General features: G+C 38.5%; 1 protein-coding gene across 1 annotated transcript in view; it reads right to left on the reverse strand.

Annotated features, from left to right (window-relative positions):
• LOC307117411 (inactive dipeptidyl peptidase 10) overlaps positions 1-22,435 on the reverse strand; it is a gene marked incomplete at both ends in the record, with an annotated part of 73,950 nt that overhangs the window by 16,569 nt on the left and 34,946 nt on the right. The window contains 11 exons of the mRNA XM_079802238.1: positions 2,160-2,207; positions 2,804-2,895; positions 5,090-5,194; positions 5,362-5,406; positions 7,880-8,003; positions 11,283-11,380; positions 11,561-11,715; positions 11,994-12,114; positions 14,546-14,627; positions 15,200-15,252; positions 22,284-22,355. Coding sequence (XP_079658364.1) covers positions 2,160-2,207; positions 2,804-2,895; positions 5,090-5,194; positions 5,362-5,406; positions 7,880-8,003; positions 11,283-11,380; positions 11,561-11,715; positions 11,994-12,114; positions 14,546-14,627; positions 15,200-15,252; positions 22,284-22,355 — 995 coding nt within the window. The remainder of the gene's footprint in view (positions 1-2,159; positions 2,208-2,803; positions 2,896-5,089; positions 5,195-5,361; positions 5,407-7,879; positions 8,004-11,282; positions 11,381-11,560; positions 11,716-11,993; positions 12,115-14,545; positions 14,628-15,199; positions 15,253-22,283; positions 22,356-22,435) is intronic.

Here is a 22,435-nt window from a genome sequence, read left to right on the forward strand (position 1 = left end):
TCAGATACAGCCATACATCTATGATCCGGAATCAGACCCAGAGGCTGAAGTTGAACAGGAGCAGCAGCAAAAACGACTAGAGCAGGACATCTCTATGTGGTATAAGTTACACTAACTATATAATATGCTTAGCGGCTTGTGTTATTTACACATTTATACTTTAATTATATCGTGTGTGTGTGTGTGTGTGTTTACGCGTGGTTTGTGTAGACATGATTTGTAGTAAGCGGACTGGTTTTGCGCGTCAGGCTAGTGTTTACATAGAAAGACATGGAATAGTAGCGCATTTGAATGAAGAAGCGCGCTTATTTAGTTCAACATATTTCCCCACTCTTTGTGTATTGTTGTTTGGAGTGCTTTTACAATACACAAACATACACATATAGTGGCCAGCTAAACAAATGTACACACTATACATCGCATGCTCCATTGATCAATACGTGATCATGTTTGGGCTACTTGATGGGCATAGGCAAAAACAGACATTTGAAGCAGTCTTACTCACTGCCTGCGGTTCCAACGTTGGGACCTTTATCGTTGGGACCGCTCCATCCTTCAGTATTAGGCGATTTGAAAATCCGGCGTCGAACTGGGCCTTGTTTATAAAACAATCGGCACCGAAATGCAGGGAACAGACATAAATATTTGCGCAACTCAGTTGCTGATCCGCGGGGTTTTTGCCTTAACGCGGGGTTATTTGGCTACGAGCCAGCGATTTGATGGGCGTAGCCTATTGCTTTCACGCGCTCTCTCTCTCTCTCTCTCGCGCGCTCTTCCGGTAGAATTGTCCGTACGGCCCATACAAGGAAATTCCGCCCTGTTTCCGAAAAACTTTCCGAAACTTATGACTAACAGGAAGTACTAATTTTGGCAAAGAAATACTCCCATCAAACGTCCACCTTAGCTTTTGAAACTGTGTCCATGTTTAGCATGGGAATCCAAGTCTTTAACAGTGCAAAAAGATCAGTATGCATGAAACAGCATTTCACCCCCCCTTTAATGTTCATGCTGCTCTTATGAAAGCACACAGAGACCAGGATTCAGGAAGCGTAAAATTAACACTAAACTTTATAGCTTTTGACGGCCATTGGTCACTAAATGTTTCACTGTATAAAAAAACTGCATGAAATCTTTAATATGTCTCTTTTTGCATTTCATAGAATAAATCAAATCATAAAGAATGACATGAGGGTGAGTTTTCAGAATTTGCACTAACATTCAAAAGTTTGAGGTTGATTTTCCATGTTCTTTTGACCACCAAGCCTATATGCCGATTTGCTGATCAAGAAACATTTGTTATTGTCAATGTTGAAAACAGTTTTGTTCTTTTACTATTTTTTTTTAAACATGCTAAATGTCTTTACTGTCACGTTAGATCAATTTAATACATCCTTGATAAATAAGAATTATTTTCTTTTAAAAAATTTATGAATTTTGAACAATAATGTACATTTTTGGTCTAACTATCCCTATAACTTCCAGTATGTGACATGTGCTGAGCTAGTTTTCCATTATCCACTTGCTTTAAGTTCAATGCTGGACCTTTGCACTTTCACCATATATTGCTCGGATGGTCGCAATAAAAAATCTATGAGAACTTGTGGCCCACTGAGATTAAGTAAGAGGCTTAAAGCATTAATCAAAAGGTAAGAGAACACCCTTTAAATGGTTGTGAGGCACAGCACCTCCCCCTCTGCCCGTCTCCTTTTCAACCTTCTCTATCTCTCTCAGCCTCTTGCTTTCTCCCTCTAAGCTGCCGTTCCTGTTAAATGAATTAGCTGGGCTTCTTGCCTGGAGCTCACTAGAGGGGGAAAAAACTCTATTGGCTTTTCACGAATGTCCCCGAAACGCATCTCAGATTCGTTTTGATGTCGACTGGAAGGATTTAATTGATCACAACACAAGTCATCGATGAACATACATACTCAGAAACTGGAACGTCAATGCGCATACAGAATATCAACAGGATATGGACGTCCAAGACCCACAAACATATTGAGGAAATGAAATATCTCACAACACAACAGGGTGTGCAATTGCTGTCAGATTGATTTAGATGCAAATGTGCAGCACAGCATGAGAGGTGCAGAATTCCTAGACAGTGATGATAGAATACTCAATTACAGACTAAAAGACGTATCGTTTGGGACAGAACCCACCTGTATAAGTGTCTACTCTGCTGCGACTCCTCTGTGCTCAGAAAATAGCTACAGGGGAAAGACACATTAAGAAAATTTGAAAAAAGGTTACTATTTGAAGTCAGTCATTTATCCTCTAATAATAGAGTCTACTTCCATACTGCCGTCATACAGCTGCATGCCAAGTAGGTTTGTATCTGTTACACATGCAAAGTAGGGAAGACTGTGACATGCATTCATTTCTGTCAGTGCCAGATTAATTGTAAATCATTGATTCATGGGCCTAAACTTTGATTTGAGCTATAGATCTGACTTTTTATAAATATTCATGCATTGAAAAGATAAAAAAAAAAGTATTTCTTTCTGAAAAAGCTATTACTTCTGGGATGGTTATTCAAGAGGGTTTGTTTTATGCGGCTGCAATTAGAGAACAAAGCCGGGGAGAAAATGACAGAGTCATTACAGCCAATTCAACATTAAATTACTGTATTAATTTTAATTAAGTGCCATCTTTGCTGATTCAGTGGGCTAAATGGGATTGCTACGCGTAAATAATTCTATAATTACTCTTCTTTGGTAGTTTGGTTGACTAAGAGATGCTTTACGACACCGTCTTGAGGCTTTTGAGTCAAAATGGTTTGCTCATAAAATTCGATCTGTCATACATTTTATCATTCTCCTCATCAAGAGCACACAGCGAGGTTACATCCCAGTTTCCTGATGTTAGAAAGCGAGGAGAAGCAGAAGGGGTGGAAGCCTGAAGAAAAAGAAAGAGATAGATAAAGCTTATATGAGGTCTAAAGAGAAGACGGGTTATAATGGAAAGCAGTGGACAGGAAGATAAGGAAATATTAGAAATAGAAATACGAAATCTAAAGAAGATTGCAGAAAAAAAAATATAATAATATAAACTGATCAGGCATAACATTATGAACACCTTCCTAATATTGTGTTGGTCCCCCATTTTGCTGCCAAGACAGCCCTGACCCGTCGAGGCATGGACTCCACTAGACCCCTGAAGGTGTGTTGTGGTATCTGGCACCAAGATGTTAGCAGCAGATCCTTTAAGTTCTGTAAGTTGCGAGGTGGGGCCTCCATGGATCGGACTTGTTTGTTCAGCACATCCCACAGATGCTCGAATTTGGAGGCCAAGTCAACAACTCAAACTCAAAAAAATTCCTGAACCATTTTTACTTTGTGGCAGGTCACATTATCCTGCTGAAAGAGGCTACAGCCACCAGGGAATACCGTTTCCATGAAAGGGTGTACATGGTCTGCAACAATGCTTAGGTAGATGGTACATGTCAAAGCGACATGGATGGCAGGACCCAAGGTTTCCCGGCAGAACATTGCCCAAAGCATCACACTGCCTCCGCCGGCTTGCCTTCTTCCCATAGTGCATCCTGGAACCATGTGTTCCACAGATAAGCAACACGCACACACACCCGGCCATCCACGTGATGTAAAAGAAAGCGTGATTCATAAGACCAGGGTCCAGTTCTGATACTCACGTGCCCTCTGTTGGCACGGTGGACAGGGGTCAGCATGGGCACCCTGACTGGTCTGCAGCTATGCAGCCCCATACGCAACAAACTGCGATGCACTGTGTATTCTGACACCTTTCAGAACCAGCATTAACTTCTTGAGCAATTTGAGCTACAGTACCTCCTCTGTTTGATCGGACCACACAGATCAGCCTTCGCTCCACAGGTGCATCAATGAGCCATGACCCTGTCGCCGGTTCACCACTGTTCCTTCCTTGGATCAATTTGATAGACACTGACCACTGCAGACCGGTTACACCCCAGAAGATCTGCAGTTTTGGAGCTGCTCTGACCCAGTCATCTAGTAATCACAATTTGGCCCTTGTCAAACTCGCTCAAACCTTAGGCTTGCCCAGTTTTCTTGCTTCTAACACATCAACTTTGAAGAAAAAATGTTCAGTTGCTGTCTAATATATTCCACCCACTATTATTCACTTCACCTGTCAGTGGTCAAAATGTTATGCCTGATCGGTGTATATACACAGTATCTATCCCTCTATGGCACGGTGTTGCCTCCAGGAAACATTGTCTCATTTTATAAAAAATTAACTAAAATAGACTCCCATTTATTGGTCAAAGCTATCTCAGGGGAGAAAAACTCAAATAGATTTTAATTTCAAATGCATTTTTCACTCATTTGCATCCAGTTAATCACGCACAAAAATTGCAGTAACCTTCACTGGTAAGTAAAGAAGTATTTTCAAGAACTTTATATTATATATCATCAGATATTTTAGAGGACATAACAAAAAACTGTGTATTGCCTCAAGGCAACATTGTACCATAATGGAATCGCATAAAGCCATGCCAGGCATACTAGGTTGGAATACAAATATAATATATTTGTATGGAAAGAGTTAGAATTATCTACAGTAAACGTATTTGCATTTTTGCATGATTTTGTAATGCACTTATAAGAATAGTAATTCACTGCATATCTGCATATCATTTGTCCATTGTGCTACAATGATGCCTTGATGCAACAAACTTTAAAAAATTTTATTGATATTGTTACAAATAATTTTTTTCTCATTGATATCATTCTCATATATATAAACAAATATATGTGTTTAGTTATATATTTTAATATTAATATAGGCTGTAATTTTTTTTATTTAGGAATAGCCCATTAGAACATATTGTTCTGTGTTACTTTATATAAACTTGTAAATGACTTCAAATAAAGAATAACAAATCTAAATTAACATAGCTATTTATTCAAATGAAAGTCTAAGTTAAAATGAGAGAAAGATTTTAAAATACACAGGGGTTCAAAATGTCCCCACATGTCCATAAAAAGTCACATATATATACGGTTGGTACTTCAGGTTTCTAATCACGAAGTTTATGAGTGCATCTAATTTCATTGTGCATAGCGTGAATATGAAATGTGTTCCACCCACAGACCTGAGCGGGGAGGCTGGCGATGTGGAGAAACTCCCCACGGGCCCCTTGCTTGGCAGGCAGGATGAGGTAAAACAGAGAACCATCTGCCGTGAACAACGGCTCCTCCTGTAGGACAAGCCACCATCAATATACATTCCTTCAACAGATCAACGAGAGACGACACCATTTTGATGCAATTCATTTCTGTCCTGCAGCTTTTAGGAACCCAAGAACAGAGCTTGAGAACTGGAGAGAGTAAAAAAGCGATGGAGAGAGAGAGAGGCTGAACTTACCTGACGCTGGTTGTTGTGCCAGAAGTCCATAGACATTTGGTGCTTCTAGAAATTAAAGATGTTTTAAAAGTATTAGACATGTCATAAATTATAAGTCAAATATGTTTTTAAATCATTTGTTCCCTTCTGCTTGCCAGGGAGAGTTGTACATCATAAACTCCACCGCTAACGCAGAGTTTCAGTCAATCCATCATTCTCATTGGCATCACATTAAGGAAGTGCGTGTTTTATTTGTATCTGCAGTTTAGATGTGCTGTCTGGAACATCTCGAGTTCCACGTTTTTTCTATTAGGCTGTTCTAAACTTCAACTTTATTTAAGAATTAAGGTACATACTCATTTTCTTTTTTACATTTAGATTACCATTGCTTAACACTTAGGGCCCTATTTGAACGATCTGAGCACATGGTCTGAAGCGCACGCCGCAGGTCCACTTAGGACGTGTCCGAATCCACTTTTGCTAGTTTAACAACAGAAACAAAATGGTCGGCGTGCCAGGCGCATGGTCCAAAAGGGTCTCTTAATGAGTCATGGGTGTGTTTTGGCCTAATGTGCAATAAACCAATCAGAGACTCTTATCTCCCATTCTCTTTAAAAGTCAACTGCGCTTGCACCATAGAGAGGAATCCTTTTATTTTTAATATTTATTAACATTTGTGTGCTGCTGCACGTCCCTGTGTGTGTAATAAGCAGACTGTACGCACGTTGTGCACCCATCTATAGGCGCATATTACTAACGCACCCTTTAAATAACAAAAAAATACTGCACTATTGACTTTAGACCAGGTTTTTGTTGGTCAATGGCACAGTCGTTTTCAGTTGCCTCAAAATAGCAACGCGCCAACAATGCGCCTGAACACACCTGGTTTTCAGACCAGCACGCCATTGGGCGAACAGATGGGCGCAAGTGCATTTGCCATTTAAACAACGTGGTGCTGGACGTGAATATGATAAATGCGTCAGGCTGAAACTAGCAAAAAACACTTGATACGGCTCTTAAAGTTCCACTAATATTTACAGAGGTGGGAGGGAAAATTATATGTAAATGCTTTTGTGTTCTCTCGCAAATGTTTTGCGTTTCCCTAAGAAACTTTGCATTTGCTCGCAAAGAACACAAAAGTGTTGCGATTTTTTTTTTTCCTTTCCATCTCATATTTTCCATCACCATGTCCCTTTGGGGGCTCCATAAATATTTAAAAACACTATTAAATGCAATCTTTTACAAAGCTAAAATTTCATATACATTTTTATATTGAACTACAATGTTGCCTAAATTAGCCTGAAGCATTTAAATTGTATTTAGTTTTTTAGTGTTTTTAACATATATTAAGAGAAAATAATATATACTTTAAATATCAGCCATTATTGGCTAATTTCCAGAATATGAAAATAATTATTGGTTTATCTTATTACTCATGTTGTTAATATATAACGCACAACAGTGACTGACCACATATTCAACAGCTAAGGTTCCTGAATGTAATGTTGTGATTCATCTAAAAGCTGGTTGGTGTATGACTTGCTTTCATGAATGTTTGAAATCTCTATATAAAATGAATGGGAAAATACACTACCATTGTATTTTTTACACCATTATTCAAAAGGTTGGTTTCAGTAATTTTTTTATTTAAAAAAAAAATAAATAAATAATACTCAGCAAGGGTGCATTCATTTGATCAAAAGTGACAGTAAAGCCATTTACAATGTTACCAAAGATTAAAATTTCATATAAATGCTGTTCTTTTGAACTTTATATATATATATATATATATATATAACAGTTATTTTAAATTGTAATAATATTTCACAATATTACTGTTTTTACTGTATTTTTGATCAAATAAATGTAGCCTTTCCAAAAAAACAATTTTTTTGCATGGCACTGTACAAAAAAATGTATACATCATTTTTTGTATAGAAATGTTTACATATTATATTCGATTGCTTAAATATTTCTATACATTTGTATATTAAGTATTTTGCATGGAGATTAATTTAAGCTAAATCACTTAATAAAAGTGCAGAATCATCTTTGCTGTCTTTGCCTTGAGACATTTACTCATTATTGTTAAAAATCAATTTCTCTATGGAGTAAATGAATGGGATTTTTACTTCCAGAACCGAACAGTTGCACTCTGTTGTGTATTTCAACACAGCTCCCAATGCCTCCACTTATAAAACCCTGTTGACGGATTTATCAACACACAGGGTGTAGAAATCAAACATCCTGTCAGACGCAGATACTCCTGTGCGCATGCATTCAATCACTCGCAAGCACGAACATAAAAAGGGAGTGACCTTTAGGCATTAAGACAGGCTGCACATTAACTCAGCTTTACTTTTAAGCCTCGGTTTTAGTCTTTCACGCCTCCAGAAAGAAATTAGGCTGAGCTGGCAGAAGAGAAGCAAGAGATTCTCTGCATGTTCTGAGCAGAATAAAGAATGAGAGCCAGATCGATGGACACTTTAAAAGTAAAGATACCCGGTGGGGAGCAGTGCATGAGCTGGTAACCCCTCACCTCTGAGCAGGCTCCCGTCGTGGCCTCACACACACACAGCACGGACTGGTTCTGCACACGGTTCAACCAGCGCACAGTTAGACGGGTGCTGCTTATCCAGCTCACCATAGAAATGTAGCTATCTCTAGAGAGAGAGAGAGAGAGAGAAAGAAAGAGTGCATTCAGAATCACCACTTTATTGATTATTTCAGTAACACTTCACAATAAGGTTTCATTTTTTTTAACATTAGTTTGTGCATTAACTAATTTGATTTAAATGTAGGAAATTTACTTGAACTAACAATGAACAAAAATGTTTACTAATGTTCATAAATGGATCATTATTGGTCAGAGGAGAACTGGACCCCCGACTGAGCCTGTTTTTTCTCCATTCTGTCACCTGACCAATCTGTATTGTATAAAGTGCTATATAAATAATGGTGACTTGACTATTTTTAAGTTTAAAGTTAAAAAATATATATTCTCCCCATTGAGGTAACTTTCCATGCATTGCTAAAATGACATGTATATTCATTATAATGACAACATATTTAATTTAATACAACACTACAGAGACCCTAAAGGGACATGGTGATGGAAAAAATATGAGATGGGAGGGGAAAAAATATTTCAATGCTTTTGCGTTCACTCGCAAAAATGTTGTGTTCCCCCGAGAAACTTTGCGTTCATTCGCAAAGAACTCAAAAGTTTCTTTGGGGAATGCAAAAGCATTGACATTTAATTTTTTTCTTTCACCATGTCCCTTTAGGGCTAGGTTTCTCAAATCCAATCCTGTAGGGCCAATGCCCTGCAGAGTTTAGTTCCAATCCTAATCAAACACACCTGAACAAGCTAGGCAAGATCTTAAGAGGTACTAGAAAACTGCAAGCAAGTGAGTTTGAGCTAAACTATGCCGGAAAATGGCCCTCAGGGCTGGATTTGAGGAAGCCTGCTTAAGCGGCTCCATACTATACAGTATTTTAAAGTATAAAAAAGTTCAGTCTAACTAAAACTTGACTATTTTTTGTGTGCTATACAGTATGTTTTTTAAAAGGTATTATATACATAAAGGGTATTTTTTAAAGGGTACTATGTGAATAATACAGTAGTGGATACATGATAATAAAATTAAAATTTTTGGGTGAACTATGCCTTCAAGGTTACTAGCGTATTGCGCTTTTAGCTTAGCAACATGCAAAATCAAACTCTATTGAAACAGTCTATTACAATCAATTTTGAGTCAAGAAGACTACCCAGCAAGCAATTTTGGGTTTAAAAGACGTCTAATAGCCGTCCAAACACAGCCCTGACGTCTAGGCTAAAACGAGGAAAAATTTGGGCTGTCAGTGAAAATGGAGTAGACGTCTAACCATAGCCCAAGAATAGACTAGTTATCTAGAACATGGACATGCCAAACATTTTTTTTAAACCAAACACCTTGTAATCACTGCTGACTTTGCTTGAATGATGGAATATCATACATCTCGCAAGTTATTTAGGCAAAAACGACATGTAACCAAATTCAAGGTTCTTTTGGCTAGAAGTGGGTTACTCATAGCCGGATTATATTGTATCTAGTTAACCAAGACAATGAAATTACGACTATTGCTTGCTGGGTATGGCTGCATCCGAAAACTTAGGCAGCTGACTTGTTGCCTCGCTGCCTTATCAGGCAATGACTTTTTAGGCAGCATTTGCACATGACAGCACCTCACAAAACTGATTTCGGACAGACTTTTGAGTCAGGGTAACGGTTTAATGATCGACAGCAAAATAGAGCGAGCTTTCGTGATAATTAAGCGAATACTTAATTACTAAAATAGTCATTTGTTGCTAAAAAATTATATCAGAAGTGGAAAACGTTGGTCAAAAACTTAAATTTACACACAAACTGACCAGCAACTGCAACATTCAAACACCATCTTTCATTTTTAGCTCAACTCTCACAGAATGGAGAGCACAGGATTGTGGGATATCAAACGCAGCGATACATTTATGCTGCCTTCAAAACTCAGATGAAGGTATCTCAGGAGACAGGAAGTGAAGCTAACATTGAATTCGGACGTGCCTTGATGCCTTCCTACCTTGGAATGCATCCTCCAAAGGCAGCATTTTATACAGACACAGCCCATTTATTCTAAATGGTTTTAGAACACAATTTCATCAGAAATGTTGGTCCGTGTTAGTAGTTTAATGTTTAGCAAGTAGTTTAGTTGGCTAAACTGTTTTTTAACATGTTTGACCTGATGCTTTTATCCAAAATAACTTGCAAATGAGGAACACAACACAAGCAATATTAAAGCCTTACTTTATGTTTGTTAATATAATACTGTGATGTTTATTGCTGCTATTTTGGCCAGGTCTATATAGCAAAATGAGACTTCAATCTCGAGGGACTATTAACTTTGTAAAATAAAGATTTAATTAAATCACGCTCATGGGGATGATTTTTCACCAGGAGGAACTAGAAAGCTGACTGCCATCAAGAGCAAAAATCAGCCTGAAAGCTGTTTCGAGTGAAGATTTTCCAGCAGGACAAAGACTCGAAGCACACAGTAAAAACGATGAAGAATGGCTTAAATACAGAAGGTTGGTATTCTGGAGCGGCACAGCCAGAGCCAAGGCTTGAATCCAATTGAAAATCCGCAGTTAAGACCTGAAATTGCTGTCCACTGGCATTCTCCATCTAATCTGGCAGAACAGGAGCATATTTGCGCTGAAGAATGGCCAATAAATCCAATCTAAATGCGAAAAAACTCACACCGACAAACCTAGGATGATACAGGCTGTACTTTTTGTTAAAGGACCATGGGGGTTGGGGACAACATGAAGAAGAAAAAAAAAACATGAAAAAAATTCACTAACGGCAACAAATTATCACTGCAAATATAACAAAATCTTCATTAACATCAAACCACTCTTACTCCATTGCACGATGTTACCGCAGGGCAACAAACCCATTTTTTCGGGTTGAAAATGCATAATGCATTTAACATGGCAATAAAAGTGTTAATAATGAAGGAATTACTTTGAATAAACTACTAAAAACTTCATCTTTGTAACACTACATCCATTTCCATGTCTTATTCTGGCAGTATGCAATGTGGAAAAAACAATTGATCATAATGTTCAGCCATTAAAAACGTTTACATTTTGTTAGGGAGCAAACTTCATTTTAATATGCATTATTTGCATATCATGAAGAACTTCTTAAATGTGTTTGTTGCCTAGACTGGCAACACTGTGCGACTCATTTGCAATATTTTTAACCTCATGCATAAAAGATTTAGTTGAATAAATAAACAGTTAAGACACATGTTTTTAAAGGATATTCAAAATGAACAGCTCTGTATCCACAGCCTGTGCACGGCATATGTTGCACGTTCGTGATTACGGACACATGTTAATGAAAGATAAACTTCACCTGCTGTTCTGGGAGTCTGGAGGAATCATCTCTAATGTGTGTGCTGGACCGTATAAATTCACCACAAACAGACTGGCTGATGGGATTCTGGAACCCGCCTGTACAGAGCAAGTACTTTTCACATCATCGAATCAAAGACTAAATGCGCTTGCAGTCTGCAAATAGCGCAAATGTTTGCATTCATTATTCAATATAAACTTTTATTGTGATATTTGATTCATTTCAGGTTATTTTGTCATTTAAAAGGAATTAGTATGCTGCACGTCAAATGTTTTTACCTTTGGATACGGGTAGAGGACATTAGAAGGGTAGACCCCACCCAGGAAGTGATGTATCTCCATAAAAGGAGTGGCTGAGTTGTTAATGGACAGATACGCCAGGCGTGCGCCGTCTTTGGCCCACCAGAACGCAGGATATTTCAGCAATATCTCCTCTAAAGATTAATAAGATAAAGGACAGAAATTAAATTTTGATGAGGCTAATTAACCCACACATATCATCGTAGACCTAGACTGATGATCATAAATCTCTTTTACCTATCTCATTGTGAATTTATAAGGCTAAATGAGATAATAATCTCTTCATGAATACTGCAATGTCTTCAAGGGATTGTCAAAATTGTCTCAAAGCACACATACAATTAAGGCGACTCATTATGGTGATGAACTGAGAGAGAGTATTGAAGGGAATGATACATCCAAGATCACTGACCCTCGTAGGTCCAATCAGACAGCCCATTAACCACCATTCCATTTCTGCCCGTGGCTGTCAGACGCATCGCCTTGCTAGACACATCTGGTTTGTAGTAGATGTCATTCTCAAAGATATAGACCTGGAGTCAACAAAGAGAGACAACCAGCATTAATAGATAGATGAAGTCATAATCTAACACTCTTAAAAATAAAGGTTCCAAAAGGGTTGGGGTTTTTTTCACAGTGATGCCATAGAACCACCATTTTGGGTTTCACAAAGAACCTTTCAGTTATTGTTCTTAAAATAACCCTTTTTTCTTAGTGTGAAGAATATATGAATATTCTAAAGAACCTTTTTACACTATAAAGAACCTTTTGTGGAATAGAAAGGGTCCATGGATTTTAAAGTTTCTTCGTGGAACCATCAACGGTACCCGAGTGAAGATGATTACAATGAAATAAAAAAAACAGTAAGAGAGGAGTGTGCACATTTACAGCTGGAATATTTTAAATGTTATAGTCAATACTAAAATGTTTCACTATTATATCTAAATATAAAAAAATAATGACATCCCATTCTTAATCCGTAGGGTTTAATATGGAGTTGGCCTACCCTTTGCAGCTATAACAGGTTCAACTCTTCTGGGAAGGCTTTACACAAGGTTTAGGAGTGTGTTTATGGGAATTTTCGACCATTCTTCTAGAAGCGCATTTGTGAGGTGAGGCACTGATGTTGGACGAGAAGGCCTGGCTCTCAGTCTCCGCTCTAATTCATCCCAAAGGTGTTCTATCAGGTTGATGTCAGGACTGTGTAGTCCAGTCAAGTTCCTCCACACCAAACTCACTCATCCATGTCTTTATGGACTTTTTGTCATGTTGGAACAGGAAGGGGCCATCCCCAAACTGTTCCCACAAAGTTGGGAGCCTGAAATTGTCCAAAATGTCTAGGTATGCTGAAGCATTAAGAGTTCCTTTAACTAGAACTAAGGGGCCAAGTCCAACCCACCCCACACCATAATCCCCCTCCACCAAACTTTACACTTGTCACAATTCAGTCAGGCAAGTACCGTTCTCCTGGCAAACGCCAAACCCAGACTCGTCCATCGGATTGTCAGAGAGCAAAGCGTAAATCGTCACTTCAGAGAACACGTCTCCACTGCTCTAGAGTCCAGCGGCGGTGTGCTTTACACCACTGCATCCAACGCTTTGCATTGCACTTGGTGATGTAAGGCTTGGATGCAGCTGCTCTGCCATGGAAACCCATTCCATGAAGCTCTCTACGCACTGTTCTTGAGCTGATCTGAAGGCCACTCAAAGTTGGAGGTCTGTAGCTATTGAAGTTGGTGACTTCTGCGCACCGTGTGCCTCAGCATGCGCTGACCCCGCTCTGTGATTTTCCGTGGCCTACCACTTCGTGGCCGAGTTGCTGTTGTTCCCAATTGCTTCCACTTTGTTATAATGCCACTAAAAGTTGACAATGGAATATTTAGTAGTGAGGAAATTTCACGAATGGGCTTATTGTACAGGTGGCAACCTATCACTGTACCACGCTTGAATTCACTGAGCCCCTGAGAGCGACCCATTCTTTCACAAATGTTTGTAGAAGCAGTCTGTATGCCTAGGTGCTTGATTTGATACACCTTTGGCCATAGAAGTGATTGGAACACCTGAATTCAATGATTTGGAGGGGTGTCCCAATACTTTTGGCAATATAGTGTATACTAAAGTGTGTTACTAAAATAACACAGTTTGCAGTAGACAGTATATACAGTGCAGTATAAAGTAATAGAGTATTCCATTCTGAACACAGCCTAAAAGTTAAGTTTAAAGGGATAGTTCACCCTAAAATGAAGATGAATAAATTACTCACCCTGATGTTGTTCTATGTTCTATTTATTTTATGGACAACAAAAGCTTGCGACCAGTATCATTGTACTTTTGTTAATCTTGATTTCTCACAACTTGTGTGTTTTTTCTTGTCGCTAGACACACTGCCATTATGTTGACGAGCGTGAGTGGGACATTAAAATTCTCCTATTGTGGTCCATAAAAGAAAATAGGGTATACAGCATTATAACAACACCAGGGTGAGTAATTCATGACTTAATTGTCATTTTTGGGGGTGAACTACCCCTTTAAAGGTGCAGTGTGTGAGTTTTAGCGGCATCTAGAGGTGAGGTTGTGAATTGCAATCACAAAACGCTCACCCCTCCCTTTCGAAGCACATAGAGAAGCTACGGGGACCCAAACAGGACAAAAATGTTGTCGTCGGAGAGAGCAGAGAGTGACTAGCGCTCTCTAGAGAAGTTTGTCCATTTAGGGCTACTGAAGAAACATGACGCCACAAAATGTCGATTTCACTGTAAGGAGACCCGCAGTGTATGAAGATATAAATGGCTCATTCTAACTAAGGTAATAAAAACATAACGGTGCATTATGTAAGGTCTTTATACGCCACTGATAACATAGTTATGTATATTATATTGCATTTCTGTCAATAGATCCCCATAAATTCTACACACTGCACCTTTAAGGAAGCTCACTCTAGTACAATAGAACAAAGAGCCTCACCAACTGGTTCCCTTGAGGTCCCCACGCTGCATACTGAAGTACAGACGTATCCTCCTCTGATGGGGTGAGGTCCATAATCTCCCTAAGATATGCAGACAAAAACACACACACCGAGATTGAACTATTACATTACAGACATATGAAGCACAACATAGTGCAAATTCGCCAGGTTCTGGGTACTTTTAGTGTGCTTGAAAGGGCTCGTAAAAACAGCACGATGCAGATGCAGAGTTAATACGAAATGAAAGTGAAGTATACGGAGAGGCAGGGGTCTGGTCATGCAATGAAACCACAGCTAAGGCTAAATGATCGGTGAATTCTGCCAAAACAAGCAAACGGGCTTCAAGACATTCTTTTAAGTTTCACTGCTGTTTCACAACCACAAGCAAGAATCTCAGGCTTTTATCAGCAAACAGAACACAGCAAATCCCCGTCAGGGCATTCAGTAAATTGCAGGTTAGTGAAAAAAACAATTCATCCAGCAGAGACCTGTCAACTTCAGAGCAAATAGTACCTTTTCCATACTTTTATGTAAACAATGCCTGATGGATAACTTTGGATACAGCACAAAGGCAGAGGGACCTGTGGACTGGTTTTTAGTTGTGCACATGCCCAGTACAGGCCATGCAGTGAGGGACCTCTGTCTCTACCTACCCGTTGGCCACTGTGTAGATTGCAAAGGATGCTGTGAAGGACTGTGAGAATACCTGGAAAGGGGCAGAGGACATGGTGGATCCCTGAATTGTACACACACATGTTATGGCTATGTACGGAATAGCATACTACCACACTACTCTTACTATTTCTGCGGTGTTAAGTATGGGTATGTGACCATATTCAAATTTTCAGGATTATAGGATTATACGATCTCATGCTGCCAAAATGTGCAGTGTAAGAAGTATAAAACAAAGAATACTATATGCAATGCACTCAACTAGACCGTTTTCCAGTGAGATGAGTAAACCCCCCAAAAAATTGTCACAATATTTCTCTCTTTTCACTGCTGTTATCAATCTCACTCTACTTTTTCCCTCTTTTTGAAAGTTGTGAAATCACTACTGTGGTGTTGTGAGCAAATGGGCACACAAAAAAAAACATTTAATGTATTCTCTCATTCACTGCTGTAATATTTAACCCAACTATGACTACTTCCGCTCTGAGAAACCCAGAAATGTGAAAAGGGTCTATAGCTATTTTATTTACGATAAAAGGTAAGGCCTGAAAGGAGTTGACTATATTTACAATACAGCACAGCCTCTCGTACCTCATTGCTTAGATAAAAGTATTCAAATCTTACTGACCTAAAATAGATAGTATATAATACACTATTTGTTAAAATAAATAAATAGTTTGTGTATACTGTGTAGTGTGCAGTATGCTAGTACTCCATTCTGAACATAGCACACGCTTGTGCACGCTGCGCGCTCACATAGTTCTTACAGCTCATAATATCTTTCATTCTCTCACTGCATGACAGCGCAATAAAGGTTCTGTTTAATGAATCATTTTAATTTCAAGCTTCATTCAGCTGATTCAACTCAGGAGCATCATGAACAAAAGAAGCGATTCTTCAGAAAACGAGCTAGAAGGGACACAGGCCTCTAAACTGGTTTGACTCTTATGAGAACGGTACATCACATGTATGGGGCCACATGACAGACTGATAGCTCACACGCCCCATCAACGTGATCACCGGGGTCAATATCCCTCCAAAAAAAGGATTCACTTGCATAACACATTCGCATCAGCTTGAAACCCACTCCACTGGATTAGCATGTCAAAGATTACCTAAATCGATAGAAGTGTCCTTTGGGCCTCTAAGGACAATTGTGCATTTTGTCAGTACAGCAGGACAATATATTGCAATGCATTTGGCTATATGAAGATATATTGATCAGTAGGTCTGTAATGATTTGTGTGAAATTAGACGTATCGTTTGCTGCAGCATCAGTACAGAACGCAGTGTGGCGACAAGCTTCGAACTGCACTACTTTCCCAAAAGCCTAATAGGATTGAAAGTCATGCCCCGCACTGCATACTAATAACAGAACAGCCGACTGTCGCACTGTCTGGCACTGTAGTGATGTTAAACAATTATTTCATTAAAGAATGAATGCTTGAGGTCACTAAGATATTTCTTTGGAAAGAAATTAAGATGTTTACTCAGCAAGGGCACCTTATAATGATCAAACATGACATTTAAAATATTACAAATATATATATATTTAAAAATAAAAGCCATTCTTTTAAACTTTCTATTCATCAAAGAATCCTGAATGAAAATGTATCACTGTTTCCATAAAAATAGCACGTTTTCAACATTGATAATAATAAGAAATGTTTCTTGAGCAGCAAATCTGCATATTAAAATGATTTCTGGTGGATCATGTGACAATGAGGACTGGAGTAATGATGCTTAAAATTCAGCTTTGACATAAAAAACAGTTATTTAAAATTGTAATATTCCCCAATATTGCTGTTTTACTGCATTTTTGATCAAATACATGCAGCCTTGGTGAGCAGAAGAGACTTCTTTCTAAAGCTTTTTTTTCTTTAATCTTACCGACCCCAAACTTTTGACAGTATTGCCTCTAAATATTAAAGAGACAGACTCAAGTGTTATAAGAAAAGAGATTGTGTATACCCACTGAGTCATAAATCCTCTTTTTGCAAGGATTCGCAAAATTACTATCCATACGGCAAGCAGTGGAATAAATATTGCTCATGTGGGAATTCGTAGGGTTGTGACATTGGCATAGTAATTGCACAAATTTGCGGTACTGATACCCACACAATTCTCAGTGCCAAAAGTGCAAGATCTGCCCTAGTTTGCCTTCCCGCCTGCCTTTTTTTCATTCTGTTCTTTTCTCTCTGTAGTGTTGATTCCAACTGTAAAATCATCACAACACGTCTTTCTCTGGGATTTAAGTCTGAGGTTGCCCTGGTTCTTGTAATGAGTACCTCTTTATTTCTGAATGTAGACATTTTAACTTTATTTCCAGAACTCTGACTTCCTTCAGCGCTGTGCCTTCAAAGGGATAGTCCACAATTGAAACAAAAGAAGCAAAGCGCTCATATGCAACTTGTGAGAAGTGTTTTGAAGTATACCAAAGAAACATACCAAAATGTACAGTATATTTGATGATAATTTCCCCCTCCATGTTAACCACTGTGACTGGATCACTGAATCAGTGAATCAGACAGCAGTTTTTTTGTGAACCAGATCAACCAATTAATTGAAAAGATGTGACTCAAAAGAACAATCAGATATTTTCTACTTCTCTATTGAACTCGTATTAAAGGGCTATGGATGGGTATCAATTTGTTTACTGAATACTGCTGTATATTTTGGTCTGTTCCACACACAAAGCTCTCGTATGACTCCAGGTGAATTGGAATAAAGCGTATGAGACACATGAACGACTGTTGTGAAGCTTTTGTTCCCTTTCAGAAGTTCAAAAGCCTTCTTTTGGGTTCTACAGAAGAAAAAGTCATACAGGTTTGGATTTGGAATTACACGAGGGAGAGTAAATGACAGATATCTTTTTTTTGGCTGAATAATCCCTTTACGTTTTACATTTCTTTACCACCCTCAGCATTCTCTTTAACTCAGTGTCTTTTGATTTGGCTCGGGCTATCACTCATGCTGTCTTTAGCAGTTTCCATTTCACTCACTCAATATACATTTCGCTTACACCCTCTTTTTCTTTGTGACACTCGCCTTCCTTCTCTTTTGCTTTTTCCCTTTTCCTATTTCTTCCTTCCCTTGCAATTTCGCCTTACTATTCTGGTGTCCCCTTTCATATTTTACAATCTCCCTCTTTCCCTTATCTCCTAGTTTCCAATCTCTCTGCACACATTCACGCATCCCGATTCATTCCATCCCTATGATTGATTTCGATTAGACAGCGGGATCTAAGGGTGACTGCAGATCACATCGTTTTTATCCTCGTCTTCTTCAGTCACTGTACCCCCCTCCCCTCCTTTGTGACTTCTGTGTAGCTGTTCTCCGTTCAGTTGCTTGAGCTGTAAATTGCCTCAGTCAGCACATAATCTCTAGAGATAGTGGGAAGGGGGGGGGGGGGGGGGGGGGGCCCGAAAGATCAAGGAAGAGAGATAGCAATTGTGACTAGAGGAGGTGGAGAACTAACAGAGAAATCCCATGTTTCCCTGCAGATGTGACCACACAGATTGGCTTCATCTATATATGAGATGAGATCTTCGGAATGTGTCCAATATCAAAAGAAAGGCATTTTTAAAATCTTTTAAGATTTCTTGCATTGTGACAATTTTCTCATGATAATTCTAGTTTGCTGCTTGTAAACGTACCGACTATCTCTACACTGGCAGTGCATCACAATTTTCTCCCATAATCAAAGAGACACTGTATACTGGAAGCACTGGATATGTTGATTATATACATCATATACAATTATATTGGAAAATATAAGGTCAAATTAATCGCATCCAAAATATAAGTCTGTGTTTATATGCGTGTGTACTTTGAACAATTATTATGTATAAATACACAATTATGTAAATATGTATATGTGTATGTATGTATATGTATGTATGTATATATGTATGTATGTATGTACAGGGAGTGCAGAATTATTAGGCACGTTGATTTTCTGATCATATTTTTTTTCCAGGCACATTTGACCAATTCCAAACCACAGTAATCCTAATAACTACTATTGATTTAGTATTTAATAATGTATAAGTGATATATAATTGTTCATGAAGGCTGGAAATGAAAATCACCTTATATTCAGGTGTGCAGAATTATTAGGCATGTTTTCTTTTACAGATAAATTGAGCCAAAAAAGAGATTTAACTCAGACTGAAAAGTCAAAAAGTATTAAATGCCCATGAGAAGGATGCAATACTAATGCAATACTAGACATTGCAGTTAAGGCATGACCATTGGACAGTGAAATGCTCGTTGGGTCAGCAGGATCTGACAAAAACAGGTGGCGAAGAAAAGACACCTGTTAACTGCAAAAGAATTAAGAATTAAGGTGAAGAATTAAGGGTGAAACCATCAGGAACCCTTTAGTCTCCAGCGCCACCATTTTCCAGAGCTGCAACCTACCTGGAGTCTCCAGAAGTGCAAGGTGTCAGCATCTCAGAGACTTCAGTTAGGTAAAGAATCCTAAAAAATGACCCCCACTAGATAAGAATCATAAGCTGAAGTGTTGTAAAATACATGAAGAAGGTTTTTTTATAGGCTTTATAGGTTTTATAGGTTGAGAATGACTCTTGAAGGACCAGCACCACATCCTCTAGTACCACTGTTTGAAGAATTCATCTTCCAGAATCTGGCAGTACGTTTTGGGAGTTCATTTTAGTCCATCTCTGCAAAACGGACTTCAGGATGGACTAAAATGAACTCCCAAAACGTACTGCCAGATTCTGGAAAATGGTGGCGCTGGAGACTAAAGGGTTCCTGATGGTTTCACCCTTAATTCTTCACCTTAATTCTTCATTCTTTTGCAGTTAACAGGTGTCTTTTCTTCACCACCTGTTTTTGTCAGATCCTGCTGACCCAACGAGCATTTCACTGTCCAATGGTCACGCCTTAACTGCAATGTCTAGTATTGCATTAGTATTGCATCCTTCTCATGGGCATTTAATGTCTTCGTGTCTTCGAACCTGTGTGTATGCCTTCTAGTGTTGTCAAAAATATCGATATTTCGCTATGCTCTCCTCTCCGACCGACAGCGAGTTGACACGCACCCGCCTCCTCTCATTCAGTCCGGTTAACCCTCTGAACATGGCGAACGTGTGTTCTGCTGGATTTTTCCTCATGAGCGTGTTAGTATTGGTGTGACCGGTCTGAATTTCGCGCGGGGTTGCACATAACGTTAATTCTACTAATTCCTGCAGATTTCGCCCTCGCATCTGAAGTGCACACACACATATACAAGTGCAAAAATGAGCTCCTTTTTCCAGTCTATTAATGGTCAAACACACTCAAAAATTTCTCAATGCCCATCTTGGTGAGTTTTAACGTAAACACAGTCGTAACCAGCTCACAGGAACAGTGAGATCCATGCGTGCTTCAGGTCTTAAAGGGACAGAAGTTATTTATAATTCAAACTACAAAAAGACAAACGATCACTTACGAGTACACATATTCGGAATGCCTTCAGCAGAATTCAAATGAGCCATTTTAATCTAGATTAATTCCAAGATTACAGTGAGATTAATAGATTTAAAAAATGTATCTATGCCCACCACTAATATATATATATATGTATACTGTGTATATATAAATAAATAAACTCTTACCTTATACCTCTCATCTTATATATACACAACAAATATATATTGTCATTGAATTAATGTCACAATGCAAGCCATAAATAATAGCGCTAAAATAGGCTCAACTTTATGTTTTATTTAAGCAGAAATATTTTCTTATTTCTTATTTTGGGGTGAAATGCGATGTGGATATGTTTAATTCACCACATGTCACATGCCGAGAGACAAATGCACAATACAGAGCACATTTAAATGAGCAACAAAAATGATATTCCCAAGAGACATTGAGAGAGAGGGAGAGCGCAAGCGCAACTCAGGAGAGAGGGTATGAATTGTACTGTCATTGTTTTCACTCATTGCCTGTTTTTTCCTCTTTACCCGTTTATTTTCTTTTTTTTCTCTTTTACTCATGTCTACACCCTGCTTGGTCATTCTCTTTTGAGAAGAGAAAACACTATTGCATAGATGATTATTTTCTGAAGTGGAGGTTTTGGCAGGGGGATAAGAACTACAGATTGCTGTGGTTGCTCAGACAAATAGCCTACAAGTTGTTTATTTTCAGCCTGTTACTAAAACCTGCTGTAATCACAAAGGCTTGCCCCAGTGTGATGCTCATTACAATTCACTGCCAAACAGCTTCTCTCCTGTTTTCATCTCTCCCTCTGCCTGTCGGTATCTCTTCATTCTTTCTAAACACCCCAGCTCTGTGTTTGAATATTCTATTCCTTCCACATTCGCTGTTGATCGTCTAGCAGCGTTCATTGTTGAACATGCTGCAGAAATCATGGACAAAGTAAGTGGTTTCTCCTGCTGGTCTGAAAGAGTTTTCTCCAGTCCAATAGATAAAAGATGTAAGATTCTCCTAACACTTGCAGTGCACAAAAATGCTTGTATCATCAATACATGCATGACATAAAATCCAAGGTTTTTATTTGAGGGCTAGAGTTAGTCTAAGGTATACGTTTGTAATGCCTCTTTACATAACATTATTGTGATATCTTCCTCCAAGTAATCAAAATATCATTTCCAGTTATCCTTTCATAGCAGTTCATGCAATTTAATAAAAAAATATAGCTGTGTGTGACATTATATGTGACATTTAAAGGACATTATTTGTCATCTGGTCCTAATTAGACCAAGAAACTCTATTGGCAAAATTGCTTAATGATGTATGTAATGTGATACATCATTAAGCTATTTTGCCAATTGCTTTGTGGTCTATTTGGGCTATAGTCTGTGTGGGATAGACAACAGCTGTCTGATTCAGAGGCTACGTTTGCAAAATGGTTAAAATTGCTTGTACAACACTTTTATTAAAAACAATAGTCAAAGAGAGGCATCCACTGTGATATAAAAACTTGTGTGTTGTAATGGCACATAAAGAAGATAATCTCTGGAAGCAATAAAAAAAATCATTTGGTCATTTGGAAATGAGACCACAGTTTCTTGGTGTTTTTCTGTTATTACTCACATGGTGGATATTATACGCCATCAGGATGGACCTCTTATCAGCTGAAACCTGGAACTTCATGGACTTCAGATCCTAAAACGGGAACCCAGAAATAACATCTATGATCTTAAAACAATATTTTGGGTTAAAAACAAATTAAGCTGTATCATACA

Source organism: Gobio gobio, assembly GCF_949357685.1.
Source record: "Gobio gobio genome assembly, chromosome: 21".
Classification (NCBI taxonomy): Eukaryota; Metazoa; Chordata; class Actinopteri; order Cypriniformes; family Gobionidae; genus Gobio; species Gobio gobio.